At 41.1% G+C, this 15,847-nt stretch overlaps 1 protein-coding gene across 2 annotated transcripts in view; it reads right to left on the bottom strand.

Moving 5' to 3' along the window:
- Positions 1-257: 257 nt before the first annotated feature.
- Positions 258-15,847, bottom strand: part of AFF2 (ALF transcription elongation factor 2) — a 498,887-nt gene continuing 483,297 nt past the window's right edge. Inside the window, exons 18-20 of one of the 2 annotated variants that reach the window (XM_002806427.4) lie at positions 15,261-15,313; positions 8,427-8,617; positions 258-4,763 (exon numbers count right to left, since the gene is read on the bottom strand). In XM_002806427.4, coding sequence (XP_002806473.2) covers positions 4,642-4,763; positions 8,427-8,617; positions 15,261-15,313 — 366 coding nt within the window. In that variant the 3' untranslated portion in view covers positions 258-4,641. The remainder of the gene's footprint in view (positions 4,764-8,426; positions 8,618-15,260; positions 15,314-15,847) is intronic. The other variant, XM_077988255.1, reaches the window with a different exon arrangement.

The following is a 15,847-nucleotide window of genomic DNA, read 5'->3' as shown; positions in this document are numbered from 1 at the left end:
GAGAACAATGAGTTCCCCAATAGGAACAAGCTATTCCCAGCTGAAAGCATCAGCTGGGGCATTCTTCAGGAGGCTTCCCACAGCTGGTCTGCATGCTGCTGCTCACCAGCCAACTGCTGGCAGGCAGGCGAGCTTGACCTTGCCACTGCAGCATCCTGTCAGGGGCCTGGAAGCGGGCTTCCTTCACTTCCCCCTTCCCTCCTCAAAGTCTGATACAAATCAAAGAGCCAACAAAATTGAGGTCACTGGCAAAAGAGTTTGAAATTTTGAATGATTTTTATTAAACACCATTAGTCTACACTGCACAGTTAATGAAACAGCAAAGCTCCAATCTCTTAGAAGAATGATGACTGATCATGGATCTAAAAAGCAGTTCAGTGTCCCCTAACGCAATGTGAGCACTATGAATAATTCTTTAACATCTCATGTCAGAAGCAAAAAGGGGCAAGAACTGCAATCTGGCTTTGTGGGGCTTCCCCACCCTCCACTCCCACCCCCACCCCCTTTCCGCCCTCCCCACAATGCAATTTTCTTTTAGCTGGTAGATTACAGAGTAAAATGTGATGATTGGTAAAGAGGGCTTCTATATTTCTGAGGAGGAGGATGGAAAGAGAATTAATACTTTTTCCTTCACCAAAAATATCAGACGGTAGGATTAATGTCTGACACTGGCCTATCTGATTAGTCTCCTGCCAGGGTAAATGCTGATTATCAATACACAGATGCCACTTCTGTTGTTGGAGTCTACTAACACTAAAGAGAAAATGAATCAGATTTTAATTATGAGAATAAGGCTGTGCGAGTGAAAATGATAAACAACAACAATAACAACAATGATGAAGAATTTAGTCTGCCAGTCGTGTAACAGAACACTGACAACTGGCTCAATATTTTTTCCCCACAGAATTAAATTTGGGGGCCCTGAATTGACCCATTCATTTGATACTGTGTAGCTGTATCATCTTGCCACACATTTTTCTCAATGGGGATAGTGATGCTTCTCTAAGCAAGCAGTTCATTGCTTTACTGAGTAGTCTTACCCAGTGATCCAGTTTGGTTTTCCCACCTGCCAACTCATGCAGGTGAATTTTATCATGTCTGTTGAGAAGTATGTGAGGGCCTCACCCTCACAACTCAATTGATTCTGCCTTCAAAAATACTTTCCAACCTCAAACTCCAACTTCAACCTCCGGGATGCAAATTTGCATAAAACAGAATCCAAATTAGATATCTTTGGGAAAGATATGCTAGAAGTATCTTTCCAATGCAGACAAAATCTAATGCATTTAGTGATGTAATGTCCAAATTAAAATTCATCCATTTGGAAACTCAACAAAACATATTTTAGGCAATGGTTTCTAATTTTGCAACTTGCTTATTGCCTGAAGATTTTGATCTTTTCATTTCCTTACATGGAAAAAAAAAGGCATCCCGACCTTAAGTCTTTTAAAAGTAGTAGCAGCTAATCTGCTTTTCCAATTATGTCATCCAAATATAAAACTACTAGTATTTTCCCAATGAGATTATTAAGTAATTAACAGTCTACAGGCTGGCTAACAACATGCTTACAGCTAAATTCTACCCGGAGGACCACACTAGTAAACCCTTTTCAAAGTAATCCTACCTACCAAACTCAGACAGTTATATGACAAAACCACTAAAAATCCAAAGTTAATTAAAAATACAAAGCCAAGTCAACATCATAACACAAGCTTGTCAAACTCTCTGTGGTTGGAGCTTGGGTGACAAGTGAAGGCGTAGTGGTGGCCCTACCTGGGTCAAGTTGCAGGGCTGAGATCTTTTGGTGTCCTTGCTCAGATGGAGCTTCCTTTTACTCTGCCCTCTACTCTAACCTCCATGTGCTTATTTAAGTGTGTCTCACTAAGCCTCCATCAAGATCTAGAGGCACAATCTCTCACTACCATCCACATGTTTCATATCCCTCCCACAAACTGGTATGCTGAAGAGATTCATTTGACGGAATATCTCCATCCCTTAGTCCCTCAAATAGCTGCGCACCTACGACACGCATCACCATTTACACTGTGATGAATAGAGCAACTATAAAACAGCAACAATCCTTAATCATGAAACCGAAAGATGTCTTATCTCAAGGGATAGGAAGGTAATTCATCCTCCATGTTTAATTAGTTCCTAAACTGCTTTATAAATGAGTCTACTACATAATCAAGTGGTGATCCAGAGCTCGATTGTCAGATTTGGTCACTGTGCTGTCAAGTTGGCACATATTTTACACTCAGTCACCAGAGATGACAGAGAATCCTCTTGCCTCCCTGTTGTATGTAAGTAGATATAACAAGTCACTGAAACTAGAACTACAAGTCTTTCATCCATGAGGCAATATGCTTGTTTCTCTGGGAAACTGCCCCAACATTCTAACGTCTAGTTTCTGGATGTGGGATTTCAAGAATCTACTCCTAAATCCATAATGGTCTAGGATTGTGGTTTAGGTTGAACTTACAAGTCAAGCCAGTGGGCTTCCTTATATAGTAATAGCCAAGCACTCTACCTGGTAAACCATGATAAAGAGAGAACTTGAGTCACTGCAAAGTCATCAGCTTAATTTTTATATGTGACACCAACCTTGGATGTTCAGAGTCTTTAATGTTATCATTTTCCTCTTTTAAGAGGCTCAGAAAAGATTCTTTCAGGTTTCATTTTTTTGTGTGTGCATGCATAGGTGTTGTTGCTGAGACTGTAAACATAAAACTCGACCACAGTGGGAGCATAAAAAGTGCTGGGTTCAGCTGCTGGGATGCTCCCATCAGCCATATTAACAATATGGCTTCAGCCATTGGAGTACAACTTCCACAGCCTTATACAACAAAGGGCCTTAAACTCAAAGATGACCAGAGCACAGCTCAAGTATGGCTGTTTTGCAACTGGGGATATATCTAATCTTGACAATGAGAGTGCAGAGTCATCACCTGCTGTTTCTATCATGGACCTGCATGGCTTACTTTAATAATCATACAAGTTTGCATCTTTCATGTGCATATCTATTATTTATCTGGTCATAACTCAGTGAACAGAATTTGATAACCCAGCATATTAAAGGCTACATGGAATTATATACCAGCAGGTAATTACCAGTAAGTAATGCATTGGATAGTGTTTACCACAAGTGTAAGAATCTTCTGGTGAGCTGGAATGTCAAAAATGATATTTACATTGTGATGTTTAGGGACATAAAAGGAATGTAAAGTATCATGAGGGTGTAGTCACAACCAGTGAGAAATATCTCCAAATTAGGTGAATGGTTCCCAATGTTTAGGGCTCTTTCAAAGCATCTCAGGGTGAAGCTGATTTTGAAACTACCCCAAGACTCATTTAAAAAAAATAAAAGCTAACCACTATTTAGAGAGTTTGGAGTTTTCTTAGGAATTTTCATGGAAATTATTCATGATAATATGGACTTTAATAAAATCAGTAATTGTAATTCAGTCAAAAGTTAATGAGCCAAACAAAGGAAAAGGAAACACAGATAAGAGAAAAAAGAAAGTAGAAAACGGAAACCCTATAAGAGAGAAAATGCAAATAATAATTGAGGAAGTCCAGATTTTCAAGCCACTAGGAAGAAAACTGTATATTATTACTTCTAGGTAGTGATAACTTGATTTTGATTTTTGTTTCCATAGATTTGAGCAAAATACAATTTAAAAATCCTGCCAGTTATGGACCCACTTACCAACTGTGTAAATGTTGTTGTTGTAAAGGAGGCAGAGGTGTGAATTCCTTATTGGACACTTTCCAGACCTCTCTTAACTCCCAACTCTAAGTCTAGAGTGTAGCATTTTGGCTACTAAAGCATGCATCAACCAAACTGTTCCTCAAAAGGAGAGCTTTGCACACAGAGAATCCCAGGTGAGGATTTACACTTCAAATAATAGAGTTGAAAAATACTGATGCCAGCTGATGCCTAAAACTTGTCAAAATAAATGTCACCCTTTCTTCTTATCATTAAAATTAACAACATAGGGAATAAGGAAAGGGATGCTAGCAAGAAAGTCCTCTGGTTGTGTGGCATAGCATCTTTTTAAGAGTAGCATTGCTATGCTCATTTATTTTCTCGATACTCTTGATTTCATGATGTTGCTACATCTAACCAGTGGGTTTTGACAACGAAAATTCTCACCTGAAGATTGAATCTGCGGGATACACAAAAGTTTAATGATAGATTCTGAAATATGTTTTTTTCTGGGTATAAGAGTATAGTTTGGGGGATGGTCCCTTGTGTCTAAGTTCTCATGTATATGTAAGACCACTTGTTGCATTTCTCAGGAGCCTGTCTTTATCACAAGTGCTTCCCATTCTTTGTTTTGGGTAGTGTGGGCTTAAAACAATATTGTAGGGACTGTCATTCCATGAAGCACAAAAAGATGGTGGAATCTGAGGATTGCATATCAAATGCTAAAAAAAATGACTAATAAAACATACACTGCCCTTAAGTTGTAGTGTCAACTTACAATGACTTCTGTTTTTCACAGATAACAAAAGAAGCATAAAAACAAACATAACCAAAGAGAACTTTCCCCAATGAGTGGAGTTCCACCAGTGACCATCAGTGCGCTGGTAGAGGTAGAGTGATGGGTCGTGATGCTAGAGATAGGAGAACACCCACTACAACAAGTGGGCATCAATGCGCAGCCAACACAGTCCTTGGCGAACGTAGCGGACAAGATTGGTCATGCTGCTGTGCTGGGTCAGAGGCCCCATCAGGGTGTCCAGATCACCAAAGAATTCTGAAAGGCAGAGCAGTCCTCAGTTAGGCCTTCATAGGATATCATGAAAATATGCACCACATTGAGAAGCTGCTTTCACACAACACCACAACCACATGGACAATGGAAATGTGATTCATTTGTCCCTTCATTCATTCGACAAACATTTATAGAGTGTCTACTAGGAGACCAAAACTCCACAAGTTTATCAAGCCCCATTATTTTAATCTTTAGTGAGCTCCAAAAACTCTGCAGCATGTAATAAATTTATGTTTTCATTGATTATACATTTATATTTAGAAAAGGGTATTTCTACACAAAATTGTAGGGAGCCATGGTCTATCTAATGTCAAGCTGTTTGTCATTCATTGTGTTACTGAATTGAAAATATCCTCTTTTCCTTTTGTCTAAATGAACCGAGTTTACTGAGTTTTCTTGGCATGGTCTAGACAAGGCCCATGAATCTGGGCATTAATAGCAGCCATCAGCCTCCACAGATAAATAAACATCAAGGAGGAATTTGATTTTGTAAGTCTTCTTACCAATTTCATTGGGGATGGAAAATGGCCTGCAAGTATCTTGTCACTTAACAACTTTTCCTGCCCCTGACCTAGGACATGAGTGGTAAGAATGCCCAGCTGATTTTCCCTTGGTTCTCTTAGGGAAGGGGGCAGCCCTGAGGCTACACTACTAACTAGCGTGACTGGAGTTTTGGAATGTCTGCCTTACGGGATAGAAGTACTATGTGGGAAAAACTATATGATCTCTAAAAACTTGCTAGGTGTTCCCTTTTCATGTATGAATTCATTTGCCTGGCACTTGGTTATGAGAGAGCTCTCTGGCAAAGGAAGCAGCCTCATCTATGTGCTGGCTGGCAGCAAGGAATCTGTGTCAGGGGGTGGGGTGTGAGGATGGGACTGGAGACTGCCCTAACATGGGATGCTCTCCTGCCTTCTTGGAAAGTGATTTCCATGCATGGGTTACATGTGCTTGATTACTCAGGAGATGGAATTTCATCAAACAATGCATTTATTCTTTATGTTATATATAACATATGGGATCCTTCTCTAGGTGTCAACCTCATTTGATTATATGATACTTTTTAACCTGTACTATGCAATAAAAATAATTTCTTCTGATAAAAGAGTAAATTATTTCTGGCATCTAAAATATTTTCCTATGTAATACAGTATTAAGGAAAATATTTAAGGACCTAGTCATTGTTGAATGAATGTGAGCCTCATATGAGCCAGGATGTTCCCTCGGTATTCTGTACAAAGCTCTCTGGCTTTCTTAATTAGACACCATTTTAATAACTGCTCCAAATGAACAGTATAAGCAGCTGGGCAGGTAAGCTTCTAGACCAAAGGCCAGGGGGCAGCATAAGTGCCATTGGCTCATTTCAGCACCAGAACCTTCTACAATAAGTCATCTGCAGCTGCATGGTGGGCAGTATGAGGCAGGAGTGGAGACCTTTCACTGGGAGAACCAACTTCACCCATCTCCACTGGGTAAAACACGTGCAAATACATGGTTGTCTCCAGTGCGATGCAGAGCTGCAACCAAAAGGGAAGCTCCGCAGTTATCTCACTTCTATACAGACAAGGTAGATGTGAATAGAATTCCCAGAGCTAAGTAGATCAGAAATGACAAGGTATGAAACTCAAGGCTTTGAGCAGAAGATTTCACACTAGTCCTCTCCCCCGTCCACTGAAAACCCCAATGACAACATTAACAGGACATATTTTCTCTCTGCTCTCTCATAACCAAATGCAAGAATGACAGGGTTGTTTTCATTCAAAACGACACAGAGAATTTAGAAACTCTTTGACACACTGTGCTAATGACAAGATTAACACCAGTTCACTCTAACCTCAGCACAGCCACCACATTGCTCCTGGAAAGTTCTGAAGTTAATTTAGAGGGAAATAACCAGATTTTGAAAATGGATGCAATGATAAAGGAAATCCATAAATATTGAACTGCCCTCCAGTTACTGAAACAAAATAAGAGAGAAATAGTGGAGGCAGACATGCTAGACAAATCTTAAGATGTGTCCATCTTCACTTGTAATTCTAGAACCCCTGGATGACTCTGGTTGTATAGGCCAGTTGTCTCTGAATTTCCAGAGGTGTAGAAAAGTAGACAATTTAATAATTATCCATTGCTCAGATAACTGGTTTGGGATTTCACCAAAGGTCTCTGAGGACCTGTCATTAATTTTGTTCTCTAGATGTGCAGTGTAGCCTATTAAGAGATGAGAATCTGGAATCAGATACTTCTAGATTCCTGCTTCTAACGAGCAAGAGCTGTGATAACATGGGTGAGTTTCTTAATCTCATAGAGCTTCAGTTTCCTCATGTATGAAATAAGGACAAATGAGACAACAAATGATAAAGCAATAGTGCAGTTCCTGGCATATAGAAATTGCTGCACAAACCTGTGGAACCAATACATGCAGATACTCCCAGGAGTCAGTGTAAGCTTATAGATGCATTGAGGGGTGAGGTCTCAAACTACGGAATGTGCTTTGTGAGCCACAAAATCTTTGAGTTATATAGATACATAATATTACGTAGTAAGGAAAGATAATAAATCTTTGTAGAATTTCTACCTTGGACTCAGAATTTTATACTAGGTGCTTTACACCTATTATTTAATTCAACCCATCTCTATCATCCCTCTGGAAAGTTTCACCATCATCATCACTGTTATGTCCATTATAGAGATGGAAGCTAGGAAGTAGCTCACAGATTTAATTAACTTGCCTAGGTTGCCCAGGTAATGCATGACCCAGGTAGGATTCAAACTTAAATGATTGGGTTGCAAAATCTGCATCCTTCCTATTCCAATGAGATAGTTTCCCCATGCTCAGCGATACAATAATAATGGGTAGCCCACATTTGTCCCCACCTTGACTGGTGCGGAGCAGTCTGTGATTGCGGGGCCAGAATCAGCCAAGTCAAATGAACAGCTGGGACAAATGTGCAGTTTGATTTTACTTCCCACCTTCATTAGGATAGTGAGGCTTTGTTGTGATCCTCAATGACAGCTAAGGTCACAGATGTCAGCATGAGTCACCAAAGACCACGGATTCACTCTGGTAAAGCAGGGTCCTCTTTGCATTTGTTTTGTAACAAAGTTCAAGTGTCATCATGAACAGCACCCTGATTCTTCATCCCAGTCATCAGTGTGTGAAAAGTACTAGCTGAACTTTGGCCCTTGCTTCCAAATGCAAGCTGCGTTATTGTGTACTCAACTGGAGCTAGTAATTATAATGAAGGTTGAAGGCCTTAGTTCAACCTCACCTCTCAAAATAATAATAGTAATAATAATAATAATAATAACAGGAGCCAACAGGATCATAATTAATTTGTAAATCATTATTTTTGTCTTTGCCTCTGTTTCTCTGTGTTGATCCTTGTCAGTGAGTGAAATTCAAAACACATCACAGTTCAAATTAGTTTAAGATTTAAAGGAGGACAAAATTTCAGGGCTTTTTCACTCTTTCAGGAATAACAGGTCACTGTGTCAGCCCTGAGCAAACTCTGTCTTCCCTTATCTAAGTCCTGGAAATCAGAGATACAGAAAGATATAAGGCCACCAAGTGCAACTCAAGTCCTTTAAAGTGAAGTTAACTCCATCGTGGTCTGTGAGCTATACAGGTAGAACAGATGAGCATACCTTTGTTTTCTCTTGTCAGTTTGTCGGCCATATCCCAGTGTTCATAGCCCCGTAACACATTGCTAGTGATGTTGACGTGGCTGGCAGCCATGTGGTGAATGCGCTGGGGAATGGTGACTGGGCCGTTGTTACAGTTCCCCATTGCGTTGATGGGGGAGACGTTGTTGAGAGACACTGGGGATGGAGTGTTCCTGGGGAATGGAAAGAGACAGGCCTTGTTAGGCTGGTAGGAAAGAGTGACAGTGGGGTTCTAGGCCTCCCCCATCACGCTGGGATCTCATCAGAATGTCATTTGCCGGAGTGAAGTTTAGCATAGTGTACATATGTGAAGCCCCATCAGAGTGGAGCTTGTTCTTACATCCCACTGACTCTTCTCACAGTACATCTATAGCTTTTGTCAATGCAATAGCTTTTGTCAACACAATAGCTTTTTCCAGAGGCTCTAGTGGATACAGAGATTATTACCACCCCATACCTGCCTCATCTGACCAAGCCACCCAGAGCTACAGTGCCAGGCTATAGAATGAGGCCCACTCTTCTTCCTTTCTAACATTAAACACCAAAGTCTCCACTGCCTTTGACAACCACCGAGGACTCCATGCACACCACTGCTTTTGTCTTCAAATACCAGAGAGGACTGAGTGGATATTTCTCCAGCATTAATTCTACCCATAAATATAGCTCTTCCTTTGAATACATATAACAAGTGTTGTGATGTTTCAGAGAAAGAAACAGCTCAGAGCTATGATGATTTCTCTACCTGCTGCTGGAATGGCTATCAGCAGTTAGAAAACACTTGATGTCCAATATTGGTCTATTATCAAAGTGTTTCGTGGAAACCACAATGTCAGTTTGCTCCAAATACAGGTACCACAATAAGCAAAGTGCAATTCTTACAGCCCCCCAAGGAGCAGTATTTGGGAAGCTGGGAAAAGTAGTATTCTCTCTCTTTAGGATTCTTTAAGACATGCTACAGAGATGGGCTGTTAATTGCTGACTATTTACCTGCATGCTGATTTATAAAAAGAAGTCTTCAGAGTTTCCACTTCAGAGAGTACTAGTGTTTAGACACACATTTTCATTACATTCTTTAATACTTGCAACAAGGAGTCACCTGCTGGCTGCATACAGCATAGGGGTCGTTTTTCCTCCAGGGCCCAGGGTTAGATCTGGCTACCTAAGGAACCTGAAAGCTTGCCCAGGAACAGTCACTAAAGCATGGGTGGCTTCTTGTGTGCAGGAGCAAGGTCTGTGTGCCCCTCTGCTTCTCTATCCCCCTCCAGTCACACTTTGAACATCTGCCCAGGCAAACGCATCAATTTATCAGGACAGAACATAATGAGTGAGTAAAAGAAATGGAGGGAAGATGTCTTCAGGACTCCATGAATCTGCATGTTTGAAAGAATCTCTTCCTTATTCCTCTGAACACACCTTATCACACAATCAAGTAACTCTGTCTCCTGCCCCACCCCCACCCCCTTACCAGTTGGTATTGTTGGCAACTCTAGTTTTCCAGGGTGGCTCCCAGAACAGGTGTGCACCCTGATGGGCAGCACATACAGATGATTTGGGGAAACAGCAATCACAGCGTACCAAAATGCTGAAATGCTGCTGACTAGATCTGGGAACAATTACAACTGCAATGCTCTTGAGACTCACAGGCTGTGCCTACAGCTATAGGAGAGAGTTGGACCATTTCTGCAAACAGAGTCTATTTTCTGGTATGTTCTGGTCTGGTCTGAGGGAGCAAATTCGTCCTCACACTTGCTCTGTGCTTGTCTGGTGTGAGTGGGTTCAAGAGTGTTCCTGCTATGTTTATAATTTCTGAGCTACTTCATTACTTCTTGACAGAAAGATTTATTCTTAAGGTAGAAGTGGGATGAGGAGATGTCCAAGCTAAGGGGTCTAGGCACAGAAGACAGTGAAATGACAAAAAGGCAGTGAAAGCTGGGTTTCTTTGTTGTGGTAGGTTGCAAAAGCTATTTCCTAGTGTTTTTCCCCAGTGGTAGTCATTAACTCTTAAATGTCAATTCATGGCAAGAAAGAAATACTTTCTCATTTGTAATTCTTAAAGAAAATGACAAAGCTGTCATGTGCCACAAATGTTGAAGGAAGTTAGAAAGACATGTGGCGTGTGCCTCTAGTTGCAGCTACTCGGGAGGCTGAAGCAAGAGGATCGCTTGAGCCCAGGAGATTGAGGCTACAGTGAGCCAAGATCGCACAACTGTGATCCAGCCTGGGAGTCAGAGCAAGGCTGTGTCAAAAAAAAAAAAAAAAAAAAAAAAAAAAAAAAAAAAAAGCCAGGCACAGTGGCTCATGCCTGTAATCCCAGTACTTTGGGAGGCCAAGTGGGGTGGATCACCTGAGGTCAGGAGTTCGAAAACCAGCCTAGCCAACATGGTGAAACCCTGTCTCTACTAAAAATACAAAAATTAGCTGGGTTTGGTGGCACACGCCTGTAGTCCGAGCTACTTGGGAGGCTGAAGCAGGGGAATCGCTTGATCTGAGGAGGCAGAGGTTGCAGCCGAGACACTGCACTGCAGCCTGGGTGACAGAGTGACACTCCATCTCCAAAAAAAAAAAAAAAAAAAAAAAAAGGGAAAGAGACCACATGGTTCAGGGAAAGAGGTACTGGAATCCAAGGAGATCTGGAGTCTAGCCCTGGCCCTGCCATAAAATTGCTGTGTGCCCCTGAGCATATCCCTTCTCCTTGCTCGGCCTTACTTTTCTTGACTGCAAGAAAAGGCAATGATCTCCAATCATGTCCAAGAGTCACAAGAGAAACCAAATCATCTCTCTTTATCACATACATCTTGAAAAGCCCTTTTTACTTTATCACACTGAAAGGTTATTGGGGACTTTTCCCCCTACTATTCTCTAATTTATTTATTTTAAATACTCAGTGGTGGAGGCAAGAAGAGCTAGGATAAGTGTCTGTTTTCAATTGTTACTGTTTTTACACTAGGCTCTAAGGTCTGACATATTCTGATGAGCATGTCTGCACACTACATTGTGCTCATTAAATGAAAAGCTGCCTAAGAAGTTGTGGCTGTGGCTACAAGAGGGCTGATGCAGGGCCCACTCACTTCAGTATGCTCTCCAACTCTGACTTAGTTTTCATCACTGCGTAGGGTTTCCCTTCCTGTTCTTTGTGTCTATCTACTTGCAGATCTCACCCTTTTCTACATATTTCCATGACACATGCAAGTGAGCATGTGCACAGAAGCACATGCTTCCCACCACTTCTGCCACTACCACCCTGGTCCAACCCACCATCCTCTCACCTATAAGCCATACCCAGCCCTGCTGTTCCTTGAACTTGTCAGGCATGCTCCCTCCTGCTTCAGAGGCAGCTGCCATCCCTCTGCTTGGAAGAAATTCCTCCAGTATTGTTATGGCTTGCTCTACCATCATCCTTCTCTAACGTCCCTACTCAAGATTCAGCATGGTACCACTGCTCCCTCCCCTATCCTCAGCAGCCCTTTTTGCCTGCCTTCCTTGTTTCAGTTTTCTCCATGACACTTCCCATCACCTAGTATGCCACATGTTTGTTGTTATCTTTTTCCTTTAACAGAATGTGACCTTGATGAGGGCAGTTTTGTTTTGTTTTGTTTTGTTTTGTTTTGTGTATCTCACTCTGTGCCATACTTCAGTATCTAGAACAGTGTCTGGCATATATGTTCTCAATGAACACCAGTTGAATAAATGAATGACTTGCTTCTATTCTTTATTTAGTATCTACTACATATAAAGTGCTCCGGAAGGTAGAAGGAGAAAAGCATATATAGCATGAGGATAGGGAGTATATCTACAAGAGGCTTGGCAGAGTGTCTCACACAAGGTAGGAACTCAATAAATACTTGGGGAATGATAGGGTGGATGGCTACTTATTGCAAAAGAGCAAAGAGTCTAATAGAGGAGCAAAATACATTCTTTTCTGGAAATCTAGGGTAAGTGCCAAAACTGTGGTGCTAACCAAGTGATGTGGGAATTCTAGAGGTGGGATCATTATCCCTTCTAACTTAAATAGGTAACAATTACAACAATAATCATGGCAACAGTAGCTGCAGCAGCCATCATTTGTTGCACAGTCTCTGTGTGCCAAGCATAGTTCAGGGCTTCACCAATATTCTGTCTAAGCCTCACCATAACTCTGCAGGGAAAGTTCTGCTGCCGCTGTTTCTGGCCTCAGAGAAGTTCAGCTCCGTCCTGAGGGCCACAGAGCCTAAAGAGCTGAAAAGCCAGGATCTAATAGCAGGTCCATTTTCCTCCAAAGCCCATTCTTTTCATTCTCTTTCCATTCCACCAGGTCACTTCAAAGTACTGCCATCCATGTTTGCCCGGCTTCTTTCTTTTTAATATCTCTCTGTGACATTCGAAATTGTTGCTTAGCCTTTTTAGACTCTGCACAATGTGGATTCCAGAACCCTGTATCAAGAGTCAGCAAATCTGGCCCATCTTGTGTTTCTGTACAGCCTGTGAGATCCGAATAGTTTGCAAAAGATGAACATTTGCAATCAATTTGTTGAGAGGGGACACTAACTTTGAACACCAATTAAGCAAAATGTTATGAAAAAATTTTATATTCTTCGTTCTTCTTACCAATAGACTTGTATTTCAAAAATTATACATAATTGGTATTATATTTTGAATCTTATCAGTAACAATTTTGTGAAAATTTGTGTTCTCTCATATTTTTCTTCACAGTAGCCTTGGTTTCACCTCTTGACACAAAGCCCAAAATATATAGTGTCTGATGCTTTAAATAAAAAGTTTCCTGGCCCCTGCTGTAAACTCAGCAGATTTTTCTGCTTCTTCTTCCAATTGCTTCTTTGCACTTCTTTTCCCCAGCTTCCATGGAAGCAGTTCCTGAATGTCTGTTCTCAACCCTCTGCTCATCTCTCCATATAATTTCCTGCAGAGCCCTTAACCACTTCTGGGCAACTGACTTCCCCAATTGCTAGCCAGCCTAGGAGGGTTTGAAGTCAGAGGGTGCTGCTCCTGGAAGGTGCTGTGAGAGTCCTCCATGGGGGACACCACCCTCATTCACAGGGAAACAAGCCATAATCTTGCTTGCAGACAAGAAGCCCTTCCTGGTTATGCAGGGAGCCCTAAGCTCCTTCTCCTAGGCTTCCATAGCACCTTGTTCATACCTGTCACCTCCTTCCACTGGACTGTGTGCTTCTGGAGTGCAGGGACCATATCAAATTCAGCTTTCTATCCCCCGCCCATCGTGCTGCAGATGCATGCAAAGCATTTGCTGAATGAATGAGACATAACCCCTGAGTGACTGTTTTGAGTTGCCTCACTCAAAAGCTCTGTGACCTACCAAAGGGAATGTGCTTTCTTCATGCAAAATCTGCTTAAAAATCATTTCAGGAGGCTTTTCATGCAACTTCACAAGCTTAGGTTGTGTTTGAGTTCTTTCATTTCAGAATTAAAACAACAACAAGAACAACAACAACAACAAAAACAAACAAAAAAAATGCATTTTTTTCCCAGTGATCCTTTAATAGCTGCTTACCTGCCCTTGCCCTTACTTTACTCTGTGCTCAGAGAAAACAGTTTTCTCTGGGCCTTTCTCTGGTTATTTTTATTTTCTGAACTTATTTTTTCTCTTAAGAGACAAGCACTCTTTCCCTTTTGTTCGTCAATATAAGAGTAAGACCCAATTCAACATTTTAAACAGTGCTTCCTTTCAATGCAGTAATTGAGTTAATGTGTAGTTTTCAATGGATCTGTTCCCTTGCACTGAATGTTTTTATGATTTCAAAATAGAGTTCATTGTCACATTGCTTTTGGAGTGTGTTTTCTAGATATTTATAAAGTGGCAGTAGAGACTGTTTTATTCTTGAAGAAATTATTTTGATCAGAGATGCAGGAATTTTGAAATGATGAAAAACTGAAAAAGCAGCTTGGAGTTATAAAATGGTCTATGTCCACAGTCATCTAGTTTCTCTTCCCATCACTGAGGGGTGTGGGCTTGGGCTGGTGAGGGGTGTTTGGGAATCAGAGGAGAAACTGATGCTCAGGCAAGTTTAGCTAACTTCACGTCTGACACAGAACTGGGATTCAAACTCACTCTCTATAAGAGACATCTCTTCAGTGGGCCTTCGAGGACATTGGGTCCAACCCCTTCATTTTAGCGATAAAGAACAAGCCCAGAGAGAGGAAGGGGCCCTCTTAGCTTACCCTGTAAGCCAAGGGCAGCTTCAGCACCAGGTCAACGGTTTTTGGGCCCCTACTCCACTGCTGCTAAGACTGAGCTGTCCCAAGCAGATAGAACTCTAAATAAGGCCTCAGGCACAGGTGAGTTCCCTGAGTCTCTGATCAGCATTATAGTGGATGCTTTTCTATCTTAGATTAGGGCATTTTAGTATTAATATAAAAATTATCATGAAGGCTTGGATAATTGGCTGACCAAGTGGCTTCACATTTTCAGCACTATTATGCCTTTGGTTTTATTAAACAGCACTTACCATATATCAATGAATATTTCATTGGTCTTTCATTATTGAATGAATCATTGAAAAATCACTACAGTGGAGTTAACTTTATCCTGCCTCCCTAAAATGGCATGGTGCTTGCCATCTTATTAGCAGATACTTTTATGGCTATAATTTGGCTTAAAGATCAAATAGTTAAATAACTCTGAACCACATCTTTTTAAACTTTTCTGTCTTGCCATTAGCCAAAGCCTGGCTAGAATTTTGTATGCACAAAAATGACTGTAGTTCTAGAATTGACCTTCACTCCTGACTTGTCACTGCAAAATATTTGGGGTCTGTTGAATCACTCATCTTCATGAAAAAGCAATTTTCACAAAATACTTACTTTCCATTGCCAACCCATGGAGATGGGATCTGTGCGACTTTTGAAGCATTTTGCTAAAAGAGAGAGAGAGAGAAAGGGAAATAAGGACATCTATTTTGTGTTTTATTAATTCAGAAACAGATGGAAGTGTGATTTAGAGTACATTAATATTGATTGCAGCATTTCGGGATGCAGAGCTGGGATGTATGTGCACGTCAGCACACCACGACGCACACTCGATGAAAATAGCTGGTTAGGATAATTAGTGGGCTCCAATCAGGACCATGAAAGTCACTTGATGAAAGATCTTATACACTAAAAGGCCCAGTGAAATCAGACTCGGTTCTCCAAGAAGTGGTTTAATTATCCTCATCTGAAATTTATTCTGCAAAACAAGCTCTTCAGAGTACAAGTAAGCTTTTCACCTTTAGCTCCAGTTGGAAACTTTTTCCCTGGGATGCAGAGTGAGCTGTCATTTCTAATAATCCACGAATGTGTCAAAGCCAAGCAGTATTTTCATTTGTTTGTTTGTTTTCAGGAATCACCTTGATTTGCTATATTTACATGGAAACCCTCATGGCTAAAGAGCTTCCCTATTTAACAAAGTG

This window comes from Macaca mulatta, chromosome X (assembly GCF_049350105.2).
Source record: "Macaca mulatta isolate MMU2019108-1 chromosome X, T2T-MMU8v2.0, whole genome shotgun sequence".
Taxonomy (NCBI): Eukaryota; Metazoa; Chordata; class Mammalia; order Primates; family Cercopithecidae; genus Macaca; species Macaca mulatta.
The sequence above is the reverse complement of the archived record's forward strand: the minus strand, read 5'-3'. Positions and strand labels throughout refer to the sequence as shown.